The sequence below is a fragment of the Kogia breviceps genome, chromosome 1 (genome assembly GCF_026419965.1).
Source record: "Kogia breviceps isolate mKogBre1 chromosome 1, mKogBre1 haplotype 1, whole genome shotgun sequence".
NCBI classification, from domain to species: Eukaryota; Metazoa; Chordata; class Mammalia; order Artiodactyla; family Physeteridae; genus Kogia; species Kogia breviceps.
The window spans coordinates 90,749,079-90,771,173 of NC_081310.1; the positions used below are offsets into that span (position 1 = coordinate 90,749,079).

General features: G+C 52.5%; 2 protein-coding genes across 2 annotated transcripts; one reads left to right on the forward strand and one right to left on the reverse strand.

The window, feature by feature from the left end:
• Positions 1–377: 377 nt before the first annotated feature.
• Positions 378–8,633, reverse strand: ADAMTS4 (ADAM metallopeptidase with thrombospondin type 1 motif 4). The gene is made up of 9 exons (XM_059066953.2): positions 7,499–8,633; positions 6,068–6,391; positions 5,684–5,816; positions 4,955–5,125; positions 3,940–4,226; positions 3,646–3,832; positions 3,217–3,392; positions 2,108–2,283; positions 378–1,612 (listed from the first exon to the last, which is right to left on the reverse strand). Exons 1-9 carry the CDS (start codon positions 8,120–8,122, stop codon positions 1,186–1,188), a joined length of 2,505 nt encoding a protein of 834 aa, XP_058922936.1. The 5' UTR covers positions 8,123–8,633; the 3' UTR covers positions 378–1,185.
• Positions 8,634–11,556: 2,923 nt separating this feature from the next.
• On the forward strand, positions 11,557–21,925 carry NDUFS2 (NADH:ubiquinone oxidoreductase core subunit S2). The gene is made up of 14 exons (XM_059067230.2): positions 11,557–11,996; positions 12,800–12,906; positions 16,135–16,325; positions 17,851–17,971; positions 18,151–18,263; positions 18,519–18,593; positions 18,764–18,841; positions 18,986–19,071; positions 19,276–19,395; positions 20,103–20,232; positions 20,916–21,011; positions 21,191–21,274; positions 21,418–21,475; positions 21,668–21,925. The coding sequence occupies exons 1-14, from the start codon at positions 11,902–11,904 to the stop codon at positions 21,703–21,705; spliced, it is 1,392 nt and encodes a 463-aa protein (XP_058923213.1). The 5' UTR covers positions 11,557–11,901; the 3' UTR covers positions 21,706–21,925.
• The last annotated feature ends 170 nt before the right edge of the window (positions 21,926–22,095 follow it).

Consider the following 22,095-nt stretch of genomic DNA (forward strand, 5'->3'; position numbering starts at 1 on the left):
CGAACCTACGACCCCTGCATCGGCAGGCGGATTCTCAACCACTGTGCCACCAGGGAAGCCCGCTTGTTTGTTTTGACAGTAGTGTTCTAGTTATCTTTCACATTCATGTTCTTGTCAATTGTGCTTGTAGCCAAGTGTTTATTACGCCTGGCTACATGTGGTTGGGAGCCTCCAGAGATCAGGGACAGAATTGTCCTTTCTCTGACAGTCCTTCACAATCCAGGCTAGGGTTCTGCCAACCAAAGGAACTGGGCCTGGGGGACAAGGGCAGGCACCACTGACGCAGATCTTTGCCACCTTCAAATGCACTGCAGACTCCATGGACAGTGGAGCCGAGGACGTAAGGTGGTGATAATAATAACTGACAGCAGCTGACATTTGTTGAGCACTTACCAAGTGCTAGGCATTATGCTAGTTCTTTATTTACATTAATCCTTATAACAAATTTCCAAGGGAGGTATTATTATTGTCAAATGAGGAAACTAGTGTTCAGAGATGTGGAGCCAGGGTGCAACCCACATCTGTCTGACTCCAAAAGGAGCACATAAATAGCAGAATTCAATTTATATTTAAAAATATGATAATCCCTTACTCCCTGAAGGCCTATCCTACCCTTGACTCTTCCTCTCCCAGAAAATAAAATTCAGGGAGAGGAAAGCTAGGCAGGAGGAACCTCATACACACACACACACACACACACACACACACACACACACACATCTTCTCACACACAGGTGCACACACACACACACACACACACAGAGATCACTTACGCCTATCACCACCACCCTGGATTTCCTAGACAGGGTGAGGGCTATGAGGACAGTGGGTCAGTTTCCCCAGGACCCTAGCCCTTATCCCCTTCCCTGGTGCTAAATAAAAGTGAATAAATACTAAATAAATACAACCGGGGTCTACCCTGCCTTCCCCCTCCCTCCTGTGACCAGCAGGGCAGAGGGGGCAGTTTAGATAAGGGACTATCTCCCAGCCCCTTCCATCCACCAGCCATCCAGGGCAGGAAACCCGGGCAGGGCCAGCCTGCTCGGTAGGGCAGAGAGGAGAGGCGGGCTCATCTCACAGCCCCTCCCCAACTGTGTCTCGGTGAGAGGCAGCTGCCGAGCCCCCTCATTCTCCCAGCCAAGTCCGAGGCCCCGGTGCCCAGAAAGGGCAGCCGGGACGGTGAGGTTATTTCCTGCCCGCCCAGGAGCGCCGCCGGAGGATCTCCAGAATCTGTGCCTTGCGGTGCACCCAGTCCTGGGGAGGGGGGCGTGGCGTTGAAGGGGCTGGCCAGGGCACGAAGAAGCTGTAGCGAAGGCGTACGTTCTGGGGGTTGCCAGCCACCAGGACCTGCAGCGTCACGGGCTGAGCCAGGGGCCCGTGGCCGGACAGTGTCTCCGAGGCTGCAGTGGCCCCGCTGTAGCGCAAGTTGACTGCCCCGGGCAGGACCACGTCTGTGGGGGAGGGTATCAGCGTGTATTCACCATTGAGGGCATAGGAGCCGTCGGGGAGCTTCAGGGCCAGGTAGAGGCTCCGGACACCAGGGGTACCCTGCTGCCGGACCAGGATGTGGGTGGCCCCTGCGGGGATGGTGACCACATTGTTGTATCCGTATCTGTGTGCAAGGAGTAGAAGAGAACTCAGCATCTTCCTGAACCCTCTCAGCCTTTCTGAGCTGTGTTTGTATGACTGTATGTGTGTAGAAGGTTGTCTCCCCAGACCTACGTGAGCTGTCCAGCCTAGATCCGAGCTACATGCAAATGTGCCCTCCTTCCTCTGCTCTCTGGGCCTTTACACCTGCTGCCCCCTTACTGAGGTGCCCATCTAAGCCCCGCCTCCTTGGTGCCTGTCCAGTTCCTATTCTTCTTCCAGCAGGGAGGTCACCTCCTGGGAATCCCTCCCTGATGCCCACAAGTGTCCTCACAGCAGCCCAGGCTGACACCTTTGAGCAGGTGGGACACTGCGCTGTAACTGTGAACTCATCTGTCTCCCCTACTAGACTGTACGTCAGCTCTTTGAGAGGAGAAGCAGTGTTGAGTTCACCTATGTATCCCCAGGGCCCAGAACAGCGTCCAGGAAGGTGGGAGGAGGAAATAAATAGTGAATGAACCTGAATTTTCTGAAGGAGCCAGACTGCTTGCTGCAGCTAGAACCATCCCCACCGCACACCATGCACTTGTCAAATTTCTTTTTGGAGCCAATGACGCGGTCACAGCCGGCATGGATGCAGCGGCCCTGGACACAGACTGAGGAGCTGTCTGGGGAACAGGGGGTCCCATCTACCACCTGAGGAGAAGAGAGGGAGTGATGAAAGTGTCTTCCTTAGTCAAAACGGGTTGGTAAGTCGAACAAGACCCATATCCCATCAGGGAGGGGATGCCAGAAAAGTTGGGTGAGGGAGGGGATGTGGATGGAGTGTGGAGGGAACCCCAGCCACTGTAAGGGATGATAATCATAAAAGCCACCATTTTCAGAGGACTCATGATGAATCAGGCACTGTACTAAGTGCTATATAAATCTCACAACCACTATTTGAGGTTTGTAGAGATGGAACACTGAGGTTTAGAAAGATTAGGAGCTTGCCCAAAGGTTACACAGCTGGCAAGCAGAGAAGCCAACACGGGAATTGCAGGTCTGAGTCCCAACCCCAAGCCCTAAATCTTGGTGGTACCGTCCCAGCTGGACACTAGAGGGCAGTCAACCTGCAGGCATTCTCCCCAGAACAGGGGTGAAGGATGCAAAACTGCTAGGCTTGTTCTTCCTTCTTCAGCCTCAACCCAGGGCCCTATCACAGGGGGTGCAGGGACATTGCTGTCTCCAGGAGGCCTGTCCAGTGAGGGACTGGCCATCCATGAGCTCAATGAGGCCACCACTGTAATTTGCCAGAGGAGCCCATGGGAAGGGGGTCAGAGAAGTGCCCAAAAGTCCACATACTTCCATTCTCACAAAATGGAGCACTGGAAGATGGGGAGAGGGAGGGAAAGAAACCAAGGGAAATGGGACAGGCTAGAGCTGCCTGATTGGCAACTTATCCAGAGTCCAGGGCTAGTTTTCTAAATACCCACGGACAGAGAAGTCTGACTGGACCCCTGGGCTGGCCGAGCATGGCTGTGAGAACGCCAGCAATAGTGCTGTTTTGGATCTCTGCCATGAGAAAGTAGAGGGCGGGTTGGGCAGTGTGTGAGCTTAGACAGGTCCCTGGGGCATCCTGGTCCTCACCCGTGGCTCCAGCACATAGTAGTAGCCGAGTGCCCGGGCCTGGCAGGTGAGTTTGCACTGGTCCCGGGGCGCCACACCTGTGTAGCGAGGAACCCAGTCCATGGGCCCTGGGAAGTTCTTGAAGAGGTCAGTGCGGTGGTTGTAGGCAGCACACTGCTCTTCACGGAAGGTCAGTGCTGTAGGGTTAAAATGGACAGTCAGAGCCCCTCTCTCCTCACGCTGCCCCACCAGCCCCTCCACCTAGCCTCTCAGACCTCCAGACAGTATGGCAGCTCTCTCGCCCACAGACTACCTGTCACTTTCCTGAAGGGTAAAGTCACTCCCCTCAACAGCAGGGACAGTCAACACCTCCCTGGTCCCTGAACTCAAGGGACAGTCCTTTCTGTCCTACCAATCCCTCCCCAGGCTCCCATCCCTCCCATCCCTCACCTGAGCCAGTTGGGCAGTCCTGGGCATTGCAGGAACGAAAGCGGGTATGGCGGCCCTCACAGTACTTGCCACCATTCCGGGGGATGGGCCGTGTGCAGTCCCGGGAAGAGAACTGGACACCACCTCCACAGCTCCGAGAGCAGCCACCCCATGATCCCCAGGGGCCCCAGCCACCAGCCTGTGGGATCTGCAGAAGGACAGAATGGACGAGTAGGATAAATATACTCTCTCGGGCTCAGGGCCACTCCCTCCTCCCCCAGGCCCTCTGCCCCTCCCCTGCCCTTGGGATCTCACATTGAAGTCCTGGAGCTGGTCCATGTGGAGGCAGCGGCCACCCATACAGGCCTGTGCGGGCCCACAGGGGGTACCATCAGCCCAGGGTGAATGCTTGGTCTGGCACATGGAGTGGCCATTGAGATGGCCAGAGCACCAGAGGGCTGCACAGGGCGGCGGCAGCTGCGGACAATGGTGTGAGTCAGGCCCAAAGGTCAGCTGGCACTGGCGGTCAGCATCGTAGTCCTTGCCGGGGAAAGTCACAGGCAGATGCAGGGGAGACTCTGGCTTGTCTAAGAGACAGTGCCCTGGGAAAAGAGGCAGGGGTATGAAGTCACCAATAGGTTGAAGGGGTGCCAGCCTTGGGCTCCCCAGGGCCTGACAGATCCTAAAATCCAAATTCTAGGACTGGAAGAAGCTTTAAATAGCAGCTAAATTTGTTCAATGCTTATTATGTGATGAACATTGGCTAAATGCTTGACCAACAGTATCGTGTTTAATCATGGCCAAAGCCTATGAGGTAGCTACCGTTATTACGCATATTTTACAGATCAGCTACACAGAAGTGAGGTAACTTACAGTCACACATCTACACACATCTAAAGAACAGGATCAGGATAGGAACTCAAAGCACTAGATCTTCCTACCTATTCTAACCAGCTGCAGAATTCTTGAGTCTGCTTCTCATCAACAGCCCTGCCCAATCATAGTCATACGGCTAGGCATGCACACCTCAAGTGACAAGGCAGTCACCTCTTTCACAACTAGCCCCTTCCACTGTTGGACATTTGTGGCCCTTAGAAGGTCAGTTTTAATTCTATTGAGCCAAAACTTGCCTCCTGTAGCTGTGCTATTTATTCTGAGAGGAAGTAGAAACCACACAAAGGCAGCAGCATTTCTCACCCCGTCCCACACTGCAGAGGAGGCACATTGGAAGGAGTCAATTTGGCCCATGTGAAATGCAGCAGAAGAGAAAGTACAGTGGGGGGCAGGAACTGGGTGCTGCACCAGGGGAAGGGGAGTGCCATCTGCTTACCATAGCCATTGTCCAGGAAGTCAGTGATGAAGCGGGCACTGCAGGGGGACCAGGGCTCCTCGGGATCCACGTGAGCCATCACAGGAGCCATGACATGGCGGGAGGTACTCCCAGGTCCATTCAGACCAACACATGGCTTTGAGTTGTCATGGAGCATGTTGAAGACATGGCCTGTGGGAGCAGAGGCCCTGTTAGGGTCCAAGGGTCTCATCCCTGTGTCTTCAGAGGGTTGCAGGCCCATCATAAGCCTGGTTGCAGCTACGGATGGCCAGATCCATTCCCCATCCCGACCTGCCCCCAATGTCTTTCTGGTGCTCCAAGGGCTTCTCAATATGTTGCCCCCCTTGCTCTGTCTCCCCTCTCCCCATGATACACTCAGGGCTCCTCCCTACCCATTTTCCTTATAGCCAACATTCCCAACCCTGATTCCATCCACTCTATCACTGACTCTTGTGAATAATCTCTCTCAGTACTGTGCCACCTCCCCTCCAAACACACACACACAGTTCACAGTAGATTTCTACACACTATCTCATTTAATAGAAAAATCTAAATGTTTGTCTACATCCGGAGCAGAGAAAGGTAATGGCCCTGGACCTAGGCCTGTGGAAAAGGAAGAAACACCTTGTGACTTGCATTTGTACCCTGGTGAGCTCACTGTCCCCTCACCTCACCCCTGATAGCTCTCTCACTCATCACAGGTGCCCCATGACCCCACCCCTACCTTACCCAGTTCATGAGCAGCAGTGAAGGCTGACTGGAGTCCATCATCCTCCACGATAGCACAGCTCCGAGCTGGGTCACACACAGTGCCCACATCAGCCATGCCTAGAGTGTCACAAGTAGAGACCCCACACAGGTCCTGTGGAGAGGGAGATCAGAGACAATACATGAGGAACCAAGACACCAGCATCCATTGAGCTGAGATCCAGATTAGTGGAGACCTGGGCACTGCGTATCCAGCACTGTCAGGGCCCAGATAGCACTGGCAGTGTGGCTGGGGCCAGGCACCATGTTGAACAACGCCAGGGGCACCATTTACATCACAGTCTGGGCAGTGGTGCTTCTTGGAGTTGTGCAGTGCATGGCCTGAGGTGCTGATTGGGGCCTCACCTGACGGGTAAACAGAATGGCCGTGTCAAAGTGGTCAGGGTCCGAGTCCTCGGGGGTGTTGAGTCCTCGCTGCCAGGCACAGAAGCTGCGCAGGGTCTGGGCGGCACTGGGCCCTACTTGGGGCCCTTCCTCACCTGGCCCCAGAATCACTAGCCGAGTCACCACCAAGCTGACGGGGTTGCGGATGCTTGGGTGCTTGAAGGCCTTGGCCGCTGCTGCCATGACCGTCAGCAGGTAGCGCTTTAGCCCAGCACCGTGAAATGCCGCCATCTTGTCATCTGCCACCACCAGGGTCTCCACAAATCTACTCAGTGAAGCAAAGCGCTGGAGAGGAAAAAAGGGGAGGAGGATCCTGAAATAGCCTCCCAGACCCATGGATCACTTCTCCCCTCCCTTACTTCCTGGGTCTGGAACTCAGCAGAGCCAGCTGGGCCACATACATCCCACGGGATTCCTGATGGGTCTTGGTGGGGCCTCCCCCCCAACTCCAAATCCCAGGGCTTTTGTGGTAACGCTGAGAAATCATCTGCTGATTCTGAGAAGGGGAGGGGATGGGGATGCCACGTCCCAGGGCTATGTGGGCCCAAGAGGTGAAAAGCAGCTGGGACTGCCTCTGGGAGGGACTTTGGGGTCCCCCATGCCTGAGTGTGTCTGGGGCTGCAGGACTGGAGCTAGAGGGCTGGGCTGCAACGTGTCTGCCCTGTGTGGTTGGAGGAACAATTCAGTCAGCAGCTAGGGCCAGGGCCAGATCTCAGCGTGGCGGGTGTGGAGGGAGCGTCTGGTCTGGATTAAAGCTAGAGAGGGAGGGAGGAAGGAAGGGAAGAAGGGGGGAGACTGGGAGTGGGAGGGAGGAAAGGATGGAGCCTCAGGCAGCCTTGCAGTCAGTCCGCAATGTGGGAAGGGGACGGACCAGAAGGGGGTTCAGGATGCCTTTCCTCCCCAGTCCACTCCTGCCCTAGTTTGCAGTTTGCCAGAACAATTTTGAAGACAGCATCGGAAGCCAGAGGCCAATCTCTTGGGCCTCAAACCTCACTCCTTTAGCTGGTGGTGAAAATCATATTTGGGGCCCAGAAAAGAGTCAAGGCCAAGGGGCTATCAGAAGGGCCTCATTGTTGGGGACTCTGCCAGTAGGATGCCATGGCCAGGCAAGGTCGGGGTGGGAAGAGAGAGCGGTCATTCCCAGCATAGCGTCTCTGACCCACCTCTGGGAAGCCCCTTGGGATCAGTGGTCTGGCTAGGAGAAGGGTTGAGGCAGGGAAAAGCCAGAGCCTTCCCAGGAAAGGAGGACAGTGGAAAGCGAAAAGGCAGGCAGAAGGGAGGGAAGCAGCAGACTGGCCAGAAGTGGAAGTGGGTGGAGAGAAGATGAATAGGGGTCAGTAGGACAGACATGGCAGGAGGACATTGCAGGACACAGACTCCAGGGCTGCCTACCTTGGCTCTTCGTGGGCTGGAACTGGGGTTCCCAGGAGGAGCCTGGACGTTGCAAATGGGGCCCTGGCCGCTGGCAGGACTCTTCCGGCGTAGGATGTGAGCCCCAGGCCCACCGGCAGAGTTAGGGGTGCCTCCTTCCAGGGGCTGGATGTGGAGTTCGGTCCCTCGATACTGCAGCACCCCTAACAGAGCTCCCCCATCCCAGTGCAGAGATGCCACCGACTCCGGATCTCCATTGATGGTGCCAGTGAGGTAGGTGCCCGGCTCCGCCCCACCCAGTAGCTCAGGCGCCCGGCCCAGGTATTGCACCGTCAGCCCCTCCACCCGCACGCCGGGGTCCTGCTCCAGCTCTAGTAGCAGCGTCTCCCCAAAGGCCGGCAAGCGGTACCACAGCCTGGCAGGGGTGCCCAAACCAGGCAGGACGCTGTCGTTGAGCTTCTCTGGAAACACGATCTCCTCCTCCCGGGGGAGGGGGCTGGCCGGCCAGGCTGAGGGCAGGAGGGAGGCCAGTAACAGCAGAAGCAGCCCGGAGACGGGCACGGTGGGAAGCAGCAGGCGGGGTTGGATTCCCCGCAGGCAGCACTCCGCCAAGCCCCTCCCGGGATGCAGGTCCGTCCGGGACATGGCACTGGTGCTGAAGCTGGGAGGGACCGAGGCCGTCTGGGCACCAAGTCCTCCTCGCCCTGGCTTTGGAAAGCTCCTCTCTGCAGCCTGGGGGCTCGGACCCCTGCCAGGGTCAGAGGCAGAATTTTCAGAGGGTCTGGGGACCTTCAGAGGAGATGGAGAAAACTTGGCCCTTAGGCTTAGGAGAGGTGCCTAGTGGTCTGGTTCCTCCAAACTCTCCTCCCACACCCTCCTCTCCTGGATCTTTGTTTCTCCCTGCCTGTCTTCTGCAGCTTCTCTGGCCTCTCCCTTTGCACTCCCTCGGACTCTGTCTGGCTTCGCTTCTGTGCCTGTCCTCTCTCTGCCTCCTTCCGCCGTGCCTTTGTTTCTGTCTTTCTCCTCCTCTCTCTCCCGTGTCTATGTGTCTGTGGGTCTCCCTGTGAGTTCTTCCCAGCCTTTCTCCGCGCCAGCTCTTTTAAGCATCCTGAGCCACTACGATTGGCTGAGCTATAAGCCATTCAGCCAGGAGCTCTGATGGTAGGACTCAGATGGGTGTTTCATTGCTTCCCAAAAATCTAGTTTTTGTTTTCCTTTAAAAAAAAAATGGGACTTGCCCAGGGGAGGGGAATCTCTAGCAGCCGGATGGCTCATAGGCATTGGGCCAGCTGATGACATAGTCTTTTCCCAAACCCCACAGTCGGCTCTCAGCTGTCTCTTTCCCTTTTTGGTGGGACAGAGTCCCAGGAGGGGTAGGAAGTCAGGGAAAGGGCCTGGACAACACGCGAAGAAAGGACCATGGTCCCAGGAGAATTCTAGCTCCCACTGTCTAACCTGGCACATCCTCCCTTTTCTCAGTGATCCCTCATGATGCCCTCTGCCCCTAGAGGCTGGTTTCCAGGGCCGAGGGAACTGAGTGAGCTGCCAGGGAAAGAGGGTGGGGAACAGGTAAGGAAGCATCAAGAGGGCAGAACAAAGAAAGGAGGTGGCTTGACACTGCTCAGGATGGGACCAAGAAGCTGGAGAGAGTACAGGAGGCAGGGAGAAGGGGCAGGCAAGGAGACAGTGATCAGGGAGTGTACTGCCCAAAGGTAGGATGAGTCTGCTTAGAATAGGCACAGGGAGCTGGCAGAGGACAAGGCAGGAGGGGTTAACGACTCTTCCTTTTATAGAAGGAAGATCTAGGGTGGCACCTCCTCTTCCCTAACGTCTCTTCTCTCCCTCAGGATCCCCTTTCCTGAATTACCATTCCCCGCCCCCTCAGAAGCCCAGACAGCCATTCTGCCTCCAGCCTCCATTCCCCCCAGAGCTCCCCCTCCCCACTTCCTGACTCCCCATTTCCCTGGCCCAGCTCCCAGTAGCTTCCCCCAGGCTCTTGGCCCTGCTCCTACCCACTCCCAACTGCCCTAAACCCTCCCCCAGCCTCAAGTCAGCTAGCCCCCAGCACAGGAAAGATGTGCTCTCTCAGGAACCCAGAAGTACCCTATGTCAATCCATCAGAGGGAATCCCCACCTGGTTCCCCTTTTCGGCCCCACCTTGTCCTAAGAACCCAGTGGTTCCTGGAATACCTAGTAATCTTTTACTTCTCATTCCCCATGGGACAGGGAGCGGGTGGTTGCAGCATTGTGTGTACAGGAAAATTAGGGAACAGAGAGAAACAGGAACCCAGTGCCTGGGATGGAGAGAGTGCTTGGGGAGGAAGAGGTAATGTTAGGGAAAGGAAGCAAAATGATTCCCTTGGTTTGGGACTGGAGAGAACTCAGCAAAGAAGTCTTGGGGGTGGATTCTCGAGACAAGGAAGGAAAGGGTTCAGAAGTAGGGGCAATTTCTGCTCACCCCATGCTATGCCACTCCTTTCCCCAGGATATCCCCAGGAAGGAGAGTACAGTCAGCACTTTCCTTTCCCAGAGGCAGACCACCTGCCCCTGCCCCCATTCCTCTATTCACTCTCTGCCTAGTCACCTCCTGTCCTCCACATCCCATCCGCCAGAATACTTCCTTTTCCACTCCCTTCCTGCTCAGGTTGCTAATACCTGCCCTGGTGACCATCACTTCCTGTTATCACCCACCCCCTTCTGACTGCAGGACCCACCACATGCCCTGACCCTGGTCCTAAGTGGAGGGGGTTGGTGCTGCAGGAGTCAGACAAAGGATGGGCGACCAGAAGAGGCAGGAGCAAGAGGAGCTATCACCAGAGGACTCTTACTGCCCCTGTCCACCCGCATCTGAGATGAGGACAAAGGGGGCGAGTAAGCAGCGAGAGACAAAAGGCCTTAGAGTAACAGCAGCAGTGTGTGTGTGGGGGAGTGTTGGCAGCAGGGAGAAGGCACAAAAGATGCAGTGTCCTAGGCAGCCCCCCAGGATCCCTCACCCTAGTTCCAGCTTAAGTTGCCCCTAGGGCCAAGCAGCCCGGAGTCTATACTGACTTCTCCTAGGCTGGATCAGGGCAAATAAATGCAGTCCCCACATCGTCCTCCCTCACTATCACCACATTCACTGTGTTTCAGCTATACCGGGAAAGAAGGCCCAGGGAGAGGGTGGTGAATGAGGGGGGCAGGGAGGCACAGCCTCTGCCTAGCGCTGTGAGGGCTGCCGAGCCCACCCAGGTCCCAGTCAGTTCTCACAGCCAGGGATATGGCCTCACCCTTTGGTACAGTTCCCATTAGGTCAACTCCCAGGCTAGAAGTCTGGCGTTCCCCTCTTTCTTTATACCTAAGAATTCCCTGTCCCTGCCACTCTCCTGGTCTGTCTGCCTCACCCTGCTGTCCTGCTGGTGGGCTGTGGCCCAGGCACCCTGTCTGGAGGAGATCTGGGGAAGACCTCTTTCCAGGCCCCAAGTGGGAGGGTTGTGCAAAGTTAAGGGGTGGCCCAGCTGGAGCTGGGCTTGGAGGCAGAGAGAACAGGAACTAGCTCCAAGGCTGGAACTCCTCTTTGTCTTGTCCACACAGGATTAGAATCAGACTCTGGTGATACTACAGTTCTAGGCCGTTGGCCAGTACAGAGGCCGGGTCAGAAAGATATGAGGTAAAAGAGATTGACCCAGGATGGAAGTGGAGTGCGAGGCATCGCTAAGGGCACTTCCTGGATCTGTAATTCTGTGGGTTCTGGAAGCCTGGCAGATATCAGGGTCACCCATAGGGGACCTCCTCTCCTCATGAAGTGGCTCCTACACACCCCAGCAGCCCGTTCCAATGCTGGTGGCCTTTGCATCCTACTCTTTTACTTTGGCAGGAGCTCTCAGACACGCCCAGCCCCACTTGGGCCCCTTTTCCCTAACCCATTTAGGCCGTCTGGAAATTAGCTAGCTGTCCCGGCTCCGAATCTTTTGGATTCGGGGATAAGGAGGTAATTGGCAAAGCCCGGGTCTACCCCAGAGGGCAGGGCTCAGACACAACCAGAGAGCAGGGCTACAGCAGCGGTACAGCTCAGACGAGGAGTGGGGAAGGGCCCCCATGTGAGTGTCTGCCTGGCTCCGGGCGGCAGGGCACTTTCTAAGGCGCGCAGGCAGCTCGGCGATGGTGCGCCGAGGGGCGCCGCTGCCCGCAGCAGGAACTGCAAGTTTCTCCTGCTCAGCCTTAGAAGAGCCCACCAGGAGCGGTGGAAAGCAGGAGCCCCAGCCTCCGGTATTTAAGCGAAAGTGAAGCCGGGGTGCAGAACCCGGATGTTGTCAGGTTCGCGCTCGGCGACCCCGCCAGCTTCCAAGAGGGCGGCTGCGTGGTGCCAATAGGCAAGAAGCCCACAAGGAGGCGCGCAAGAGGCACTTCCGCCCGGTTCTCCTTCCCTCAGTCTGTGGCGGGGCAAGATGGCGACGCTCAGGGCTCTATGCGGCCTCCGGGGCGTCGCGGCCCTGGTGCTGCGGCCCGGGTCTGGGGCCCGACTGCCGATTCAGCCCACCAGGTGAGACCAAGGGCAGCCCTCGATGCGCTGTCCCCAGGACTAGGGTTTCTCGAGTCCAGGGACTCCACGGGCCTTGTGACCCCCCCTAGAAAAGAATGACCCAGGCCTGTGACCCCTCGCCCAGGCCTGCTCTATCGAGTTGCAGGATCCAGTGGTGCCTGCCTTGGCCGAGGGAGGAAAGAGGGTTTGAGCTCGATCTGCCAGAGGTGAAATCAGTTGGAGGGAGAGTCTGCGCCTCAGTGTTAGTGATAATGTCACCCTCCCCTTATGTCCTGCTGCTTTTCCCAAACCCCTTCACGGGTGGGGCGTGACTGGTGAAAAGCCTCCTTAGACGCTGTGGAAGAAGAGGAGAGCAACCCCGATAGACTTAAAGGAGAAACATAAACCAAGAATCCCCGGGTTGGCCCCAGTGCATTGTTCTGGCCATACTTGAGCAGAGCTAAGGAGCCAGCATGCCCCACCCCTCTTTCTTTTCTTACTCTTGGGTTGACTTTGAATAAACACCTTTCTTGAGTTCATATTCACCAGGATGGGAATATGAATATGAGCAGAATTTAAAGCAGCTGGGATTCCCCAGCTTTGCATGCGTATGGGTGATAGGTGAAGTGATTTCAGGAATAAGTTGTTAGGATGGAATCTCTCGAGTTCCAGTTTGTTCTACCAAAGCGACACAACTCTGTGTCAGTGACTTGGCATTGAAGAATCCAAGACACCTTTTCCTGGGCCCACCGGAAAGTGAATGGGAACAGAGGAACCAAGCACTGTTCAGGCCCTTTGTCTAGGATCTGTTATTACCTCCCCAGAGGTGCTCGGCAGTGGCAGCCAGATGTGGAATGGGCAGAGCAGTTTGGGGGCGCTGTCATGTACCCCACCAAGGAAACAGCCCACTGGAAGCCTCCACCTTGGAATGGTGAGTGCCCAGTGCCATTGCCCCAACCCACACCCCTCCATGCCCCAAACTGATTTCTGAGTGCTCTTGAGCTCTCTGTGTGAGGCAAATTTTAGTCGCCAACTCTTTTTGCTTCTTTAACCTTGCAACTCAACAAACGTGACAATAGTGATAATAGGAGATATTTGTCAAGTAGAATATTCCAAGAGAAAAGAAAGAGAAGGTCCCAGTCAACCCTTGAAGATCCCTACCAAATTTATATCTTTAGCTTCAGCTTTTTCCAGAGGTTCAGTATATTTCCATCTCCCTCTCTTGACAAAGTGGTTTTTCCCACTGGCACCCAAATGAAAACCTTTCTGAATACAAAACATTTTTCCCCCTCATCAAAACTAGCTCTTCCTTGTGATTTTTTTTGTTTGTTTGTTTGTTTGTTTGTTTTTTGTGTGTGTGTGGTATGCGGGCCTCTCACTGTTGTGGCCTCTCCCGTTGCGGAGCACAGGCTCTGGATGCGCAGGCTCAGCGGCCAATCTTCCCGGACCGGGGCACGAACCCGTATCCCCTGCATCGGCAGGCGGATTCTCAACCACTGCGCCACCAGGGAAGCCCTTCCTTGTGATTTTTAATTTAGATGAGTGACTCCCTCATTCTCCTAATCCCTCAGGATTGAAACTTTTTAGTCATCTTTGGCTCTTTTTTCTCTTTTGCCCTCCGTGTCTATGTCTAATAACACGCAGATTCTTTTTTTTCTGCGGTACGCGGGCCTCTCACTGTTGTGGCCTCTCCCGTTGTGGAGCACAGGCTCCGGACGTGCAGGCTCAGTGGCCATGGCTCACGGGCCCAGCTGCTCCACAGCATGTGGGATCTTCCCGGACCGGGGCACGAACCTGCATACCCTGCATTGGCAGGTGGACTCTCAACCACTGAGCCACCAGGCAAGCCCCAGATTCTTTTTTTTTTTTTTTTTTTCTGTACGCGGGCCTCTCACTGTTGTGGCCTCTCCCGTTGTGGAGCACAGGCTCCGGACGCGCAGGCTCAGCAGCCATGGCTCACGGGCCCAGCCGCTCCGCGGCATGTGGGATCTTCCCGGACCGGGGCACGAACCCGTGTCCCCTGCATCGGCAGGCGGACTCCCAACCACTGCGCCACCAGGGAAGCCCGAGCCCCAGATTCTTTAATAATGTTTCACATCTGGTCATTTCTCCCTTTGTTGTTTCGATTTATTTTGTATTAGACCTTATTTCGTAAGTCTCTTTGATGGGTTCTTGCCACTGATATAGTCTCTCTCCAGCTATCCTATACAGTGTCTATGCCTTTATCTTCACCAAACATCAGTTTAGCATGTCATTCATTCTTTTGCTCGAAAACCTTCAAAGGAACTTCCAGTTAACCTTTCAAAAATTTAACAGTAACAACAGCTGAGTGCTTACCATGTGCTGAGTGTTTTTGTATGCATTATTTCACTTAGTTGTTACAAAACCCTATGAGAGTGATACTAATATTATCCCAATTTTGAGGAAATTGTGGTGTAGAGAGATTAAAAAGTGGTCGAGGACACAGGTGGATTTGTACATGGGTCTGTCTGACTCCAAAGCCCATGGTGAAGAATTTTGGTTGCATAGGTAGACTCTGGTTTCAGATCTCAACTCTCCATTTACCAGTGAATAAAGTACCTACTTCATAGCGTTATTGTAAGGATTAAATGAGATACAAGTAACATAAACCACATAATGTAGTGATTGGCTCATGCTAAGTCCTCCCTAAGTGTTATTAATAATACTGATAATTGGGGCTTCCCTGGTGGTGCAGTGGTTAAGAATCCGCCTGCCAATGTAGAGGACACGGGTTCAAGCCCTGATCTGGGAAGATCCCACATGCCGCGGAATAGCTAAGCCCGTGTGCCACAACTACCGAGACTGCGAGCCACAACTACTGAAGCCCGTGCGCCTAGAGTCCGTGCTCCTCAACAAGAGAGACACCGCAATGAGAAGCCCATGCGCCACAACGAAGAGTAGCCCCTGCTCGCCACAACTAGAGAAAGCCCATGTGCACCAATGAAGACCCAATGCAGCCCAAAATAAATAAATAAAATAAATAAATTTTAAATAAATAAATAATACTGATAATTGAACCACTACCCCCTACTGCCTGCCAACACTTAATCTTCTGTCTCTTGGCAAACAAGAGTTCCACAGATATTTACTTTCTTGTTTCTAAGATTTGACATGTGTTCATTCCATAGCATGGGATGCCTCTTCTCTCTACCTATTTGAATCATTCCCTGTGTTTAAGAACGAGCTCAGGGCTTCCCTGGTGGCGCAGTGGTTGAGAATCCACCTGCCGATGCAGGGGACGCAGGTTCATGCCCCAGTCCGGGAAGATCCCACATGCCATGGAGCGGCTAGGCCCGTGAGCCATGGCCGCTGAGCCTGCACGTCTGGTGCCTGTGCTCCGCAACGGGAGAGGCCACAACAGTAAGACGCCCGCGTACCGCTAAAAAAAAAAAAAAAAAGAACCAGCTCATATCTTGCCTCCACGAGATCTTCACAGTGTTCTTTCCTTTCTTTAAATACTTAACGGCTAAGCAACTTGGCAACTTGTAAATTTGACCTGTGTTACTAGTTTCTCACATGTACTTATTTCCCAAATTAAATTGTAAGCCTCTTGAGGGTATAAACTGTCAATTAGTAGTAGTAAGAATTAAGTATACATTTCCCAATTAGTTGGCCATTCAGCAGATACATCTGGAGAGCAGTGTTTGTGGTTAAGAGTGTGGAGTCTGGAGCTGACCAGGCTGAGTTAAATCCTGACTCTGCCACTTACTAACTCTGACAATTCATTTAGTCATTCTGGTCTCAATTTCTCCAATGAGATGAGGATAATGATAGTATCAACTACTTATATGGTTGTTAAAATAATTAAATTAATTAAAATAAGTAAAGTGCTTAGAGTAGTGCCTGGCACATAATAAGGACTGTATAAGTGTTACCTATCGTTATTATAATTTTTTTTTTAAAGGTATCCTGAGAGACACGGAAAGAGTGAGGCTCATGGTCCCTCCCATCAGAAAGTTTAATCTCCCTTCCCTTTTTCCCATCTAATGGTCTTCTTCCTGGTTATGATAAAGGTTAGGAAATCAGCAGGGTATGGAATGGTGAGATGGAAAGTCTCCAGGGAGATGCTAACTCCTTGCTGTCTTTTGGGGGTTCTCAAAGGAATTACCATTTGGCTCAACTATTTCCCACTTCTCAGATGTGGACCCTCCAAAGGACACGTTGGTGTCGAACCTGACCCTGAACTTTGGGCCCCAGCACCCAGCAGCCCATGGAGTCCTGCGGCTAGTGATGGAATTGAGTGGGGAGATGGTGCGCAAGTGTGACCCTCACATCGGGCTGCTGCACCGAGGCACTGAGAAGCTCATTGAATACAAGACCTATCTGCAGGTGTGGGGGGTGAACGGGGACCTGTTGACAGGACCTGGAATGCTTTAACCTGGGACTTTGCCATTTCGCTGCCCTAAAACCCTAGGGGAGGAGGGTGTTGAGAGGAGTAGCCCATTCAGGTTATTAGGACGGTTTTGGTTGGGAGGATGGAGGGATGTGGCAGGGGATGCTTGACTTGAATCATGTGGATTTTGTTTATCTAACAGAAATACTTTGGAGCTGGAGCTACACTCCTAGCTCTTCTCTGGCTGACTTTTGGCTGACCCCTTTATCCTTACTCTAGTGCCTCAGTTTCCCTGCTCTTATGTCATACTAGTACGTCAAAGCTGGTGTCCCTGGGGTCAGGGAAGGAGGAGAGAGACGTCAACTCCCCAGGTTTAACAGCTGATTCTTGTATCTTCCAGCATTCTAAGTTTGTTTTCGAAATACTCAGTGAGTCAGAGTGACCGGGAGGGAGTTTTTAACAGAGTTTGCTGTTTTTAGGAGAACTCTGTGACCCAAATAATGAGGGTCAGATTTGAAGAAATGGATCTGGGATAGGAATCTGAAGTTTTTTTCTTAACTATCATGAAGAAAGCCCTTGATAACAGAGGACGATGGGGTTAGGATTTAGAACCAGCTGACTAGAATGTGATTCCCCCAAAGAGTCCAGGCAATGATGGTTTCTGGTCCCAGAGTCCATGGAGTTAACCCCTGTAGCTTTATCCCACGTCACAGTGACATCAGGGCAAGAACTGGCTGTTCCAAGGAGAGGTGCCTTAGCTCCGCCTCCTTCCTGGAAGCTGAAGCTGGTTCAGCGTACAGCTGGGACTTAGCTTTCTTGGTATTCTGGGGAAGAAGCATTTCTACCTGACTCTTCCTACAGAAACAAATCCCATTCTTCTTGGTGTTCTTAATTTCCTCCTGAGATTACCTTTCTCCTGCAGTATTTCAGAGAGGCGTTCTTCTTTGACAGAAGCGTCACTTGGCCCAGAAGACTTGGTTGGCAGTGGTGTGCTGGAGCTAACTCATACTGGCTCACGAGAACAGACTCTTAAATTTTCAGGAATTTTGTGACCCAGTTGTTAAACACAGCTGTTATTAAAAATCAGATTATAGTAGCTTGTGATCTAGTATATTAAAAATCGAGGTAAGAGGTATCAAAATCCATGCCTTCATTATTTCACTACATTTTTCTGTGCTGTGCTCTTTAGTTATTTACTTCTGTTGTATCTGTATAGTGGAAATATTGTGTAATGGTGTGCTACTCAGCCCAGCGCTGTCTGTGGTCAGTTACATAATGTTGGTAGTTTAAAGTGGGACTTCGTAGGAGTATTTTCACCATGGAAATTGGCAAACACGACAAATCAGCGTCCCCCCACCTTCACCCCTTCAGTGTGTTTCATCCTGCCTTTCTGAGGCTCCTGAGATTGGGAAGGTTTATGCAGCACTGACCTCTGATGCCCACTGAGAGCAGTGCTTGTAGCAGCCAGACTGAGGGTTCCTTGGCCTGTTAGATGTGATCCTGATTCCTCCCTCTTCCCAGGCCCTTCCATACTTTGACCGGCTAGACTATGTGTCCATGATGTGTAACGAACAGGCCTATTCACTGGCTGTGGAGAAGTTGCTCAACATCCAGCCTCCTCCTAGGGCACAGTGGATCCGAGGTACGCCCCATCCCCTTCTTCCTGTGGCCCACTGAGAGTACAGCATAGTGCCTCCGCCCCCCATCTTAGGAGCGCCGAACCGGAGCTTAGTATGCAGACCCCAGACTGCCCAGAGCTGCTCTGTCAGCCTGGCTCCTTGGCTCCTACATCCTTCTCTTCTTGTCTTCACCTCTCTACAGTGCTGTTTGGAGAAATCACTCGGCTTTTGAACCACATCATGGCTGTGACCACACATGCCCTGGACATTGGGGCCATGACCCCTTTCTTCTGGATGTTTGAAGAAAGGGAGAAGGTATGAGAAGGAAGAAAGAATAGGAAAAGGGAAGGAGGTGCCAGAGGTAAAGAAGGTATGAAAGAGACGAGAGTGAAAGGAGAGAGAACATTTAGGGGGAGAAGGTATATGTAACCTGGGTTATATTCTTGAGGAGCTCTGTGTCATGAGGGGTTGGTTGGGCACCAGCAGGCTGGGGGCGGGGGAGTAGACCATCATGGTGTTGGACATAGGGGCCCAGGACTTTGTCACTAATTCCCAGTGTGTCCTATCAAGATGTTTGAGTTCTACGAACGAGTGTCTGGGGCTCGGATGCACGCTGCTTATGTCCGGCCAGGAGGTGTGCACCAGGTGAGCAGGCTCCCCTGCCTCTCTTCATGTCCAGTCCTTGCTTGTATCCTCTGTGGCCACTGGAGGGCAGCCCTGGCTGATGGAAGCGCTAACCCTGTATCCCTGAGGCAGGGCTGGCTCTCCTTAGTGGAGACTCTGCACTCACTATCGATTCTCCATTTGTCTTCTAGGACCTACCGCTTGGGCTTATGGATGACATTTATGAGTTTTCTAAGAACTTCTCTCTTCGCATTGATGAGCTGGAGGAGGTAAGATAGGAGGAGTCAGTGGGAAAAATCCCTCTTTTGCCCCAAGAGGATCTGTGGGATTTTAATCCCCAGTTATAAAGAAATAGAGAGGTATTTGAAGAGTGTCATGAAGAGTGTTCACACACCAGCTCTCTTGCTCAACAGATGCTGACCAACAATAGGATCTGGCAAAATCGGACAGTCGACATTGGGGTTGTAACAGCAGAAGACGCACTTAACTATGGTTTTAGGTGTGAGGAATAAGACTTCTCTCCTTAGGGGCGGGTGGGTTCCAGCTTAATCTCTTGGCTTCAGGTGTGGCGCCTTCCTTGCCATGCTGTCTTTGTATCCCATGCCCAGAGCGTGCGGGAGGGAGAGGGGAGACTGAGGAAGAGAGCATGCCTCTTTTCTTGGTTTGTGGAAAGTGACCCTTGGTCCCATTATACTCTCTACAGCGGGGTAATGCTCCGGGGCTCGGGCATCCAGTGGGACCTGCGGAAGACCCAGCCCTATGATGTTTATGACCAGGTGGAGTTTGATGTTCCTATTGGCTCTCGAGGGGACTGCTATGATAGGTGAGGCCCAGATCCCTCCTTGGCTCATTTTTGAGCTAGTTTCCCCTGTCTAACTTTTCTCTTAACTACTTTCTTCTTTCTCATACTTTCCAGTATCTATTGGAGCTCTGGTGTGTGTTAAACTAGGGGGCTTTTCAAAGCACTTGCACATATGGGACATTTTATTTTACCCTTACATTCTTCTTATGTCTTAGATGGAACTAGTTTTGGCTGCATCTTATAGCTGAGAAAGCTGAAGCATAAAAGTTAGAGATTAGCCTGGGATGTTATTCTGTTAGTAGTGCTTGAGACTAGAATCCTCCTGATCCAGTGCTATTTCTACTAGATTCTAAGCTTCAAATTCCATTCCTCTTTACTGACCCCAAGAAAAATTTGCTACTGTTTTCTTTTTGAATCACTTTGACTCTCACCTGTTCTATACTCCAAAAAATGTTTAAGAGGGTAATTAAAGAGGGAAATACTACAGGACATAGTCTGAGAAAACTAGGAGAGGATTTGGTCTGAGAAAACTAGGAGAGGGCCCAGTACTCGAATCAGAAGACTAGGTTTTATATGGGTGGCCAGGCCAAGCAAAGATGCTGTACTAGGAGAAAAGAATGAGGAGTGTTACCTAGCACTCTTCAGTTCGGCCAAGGGCATCCTCCCAGCCTCACATCTGATCCTCTGGCTGCTCTTCTCTTGCTCTGAGTCTGTCTCATCTACTTCAGGTACCTATGTAGGGTGGAGGAGATGCGCCAGTCCCTTCGAATCATCTTACAGTGTCTGAACAAGATGCCTCCTGGGGAGATCAAGGTTGATGATGCCAAAGTGTCTCCACCAAAACGAGCAGAGATGAAGGTTAGCTATAGGGGGAGGGAAAAGGGGGAAAGGGGGCAGCGGCTGGGGAGGAGTATCTTTGGATTAAATCCTACTTTTCAGTTTTCCTTTTTCAAAGAATTCACTGTATAAGATTCTTAACCTCCCATAGCCACCTCTCTTTTTCTATAACTTCTCTGCTCATTGACTTACATGTGGGAGTTTAGACTCCCTGGGGGTAGAGATTTTTTTTTTTTTTTTTTTTTTGGTGGTACATGGGCCTCTCACTGTTGTGGCCTCTCCCGTTGCGGAGCACAGGCCCAGCGGCCATGGCTCATGGGCCCAGCCGCTCCGCGGCATGTGGGAACTTCCCGGACCGGGGCACGAACCCATGTCCCCTGCATCCGCAGGCGGATTCTCAACCACTGCGCCACCAGGGAAGCCCGAGATTTTTTTTTTTTTCCAGTACGCGGGCCTCTCACTGTTGTGGCCTCTCCTGCTGTGGAGCACAGGCTCAGCGGCCATGGCTCACGCGCCCAGCTGCTCTGCGGCATGTGGGATCTTCCCGGACCGGGGCACGAACCCGCATCCCCTGCATCGGCAGGCGGGCTCTCAACTCCTGCGCCACCAGGGAAGCCCGGGGTAGAGATTATTTTCTGTGTGTGGGTACACCTACCATACAGTTTAGATCTGGATTGTTGATGCTCCGTTTTTCCTCTCTCCAGACTTCTATGGAGTCACTGATTCATCACTTTAAGTTGTATACTGAGGGCTACCAAGTTCCTCCAGGGGCCACATACACTGCCATCGAGGCTCCTAAGGTGAGGCAAGAAGGGGAAGGAAAAGACAGTATGTGGAGTGGGTGACTGGAGATGGATGTTCAGATAAATGCTTGTTCATCAGTGAGAGAGAGGACATGAGGGTGAATAGGGAGGTTTTTGTTGGCAGAGGAAAGGGTTCTTCCTGTTAATGGAGGCAGCCAACCTTCTTCCTTGGACAGGGAGAGTTTGGGGTGTACCTGGTGTCTGATGGCAGCAGCCGCCCTTATCGATGCAAGATCAAGGCTCCTGGTTTTGCCCACCTGGTAAGAACCAACCCCAAAGATTCTAACACTAATACATGAATCCAGTAATTAATGACCTTGGTTGAGATTTTTATGAACTTTCACTCCTCCTCCTCCTACCCTGCTAATCTTGCCTAACACTATTGCTGTCTTAATCTCTGCAGGCTGGTTTGGACAAGATGTCTAAGGGACACATGTTGGCGGACGTCGTTGCCATCATAGGTACAAGGCCTGTTGTGTAGTAGAGGTGTTCTAGGCAAGGGAGTTTGAGACTCTGATTGGGGACAGAAACTGAACACTTCCTGTTCAACATAGACTATGGGCATAGACTGAAATCCTCAGTTTCCCGAGCACAGTAATGAGTTCTAGATTCTTGGTAACATCACTTTTTTTCTCCTCCCCCTGACCTCCTAGGTACCCAAGATATTGTGTTTGGAGAAGTAGATCGGTGAGCACGGGAACAGCATTGGACCTCCCTGCCTACCTGCTTTGTCTGCGGAGCCTGTCCGTTGTTGGGAATGGGACTGTGTGTGTGTGTGTGTGTGTGTGTGTTTGTGTGTGTGTGTGTGTGTGTGTACAGATACATGAATGCTTAGCTGTCAGGCTTTCTGTGCATGTACTGGAAAAGGAGAAATTATAATAAATTAGCCGCCTTCTGGCCCCAAGCCCAAACTTCTGGTATGTGTTTCTCAGTATCTTACTGTCTTTCACTTTGATGGGAAACTTATGAGTGTTAACCCTTTACTTCTCCGTTGGACTCAGTCCTTAGCAGTTTTTCCTATTCATCTCCGCCCCTTTTGTGACTCTTGTCCTTTCCACTTCTCCATTGCCCATTTCCTCTT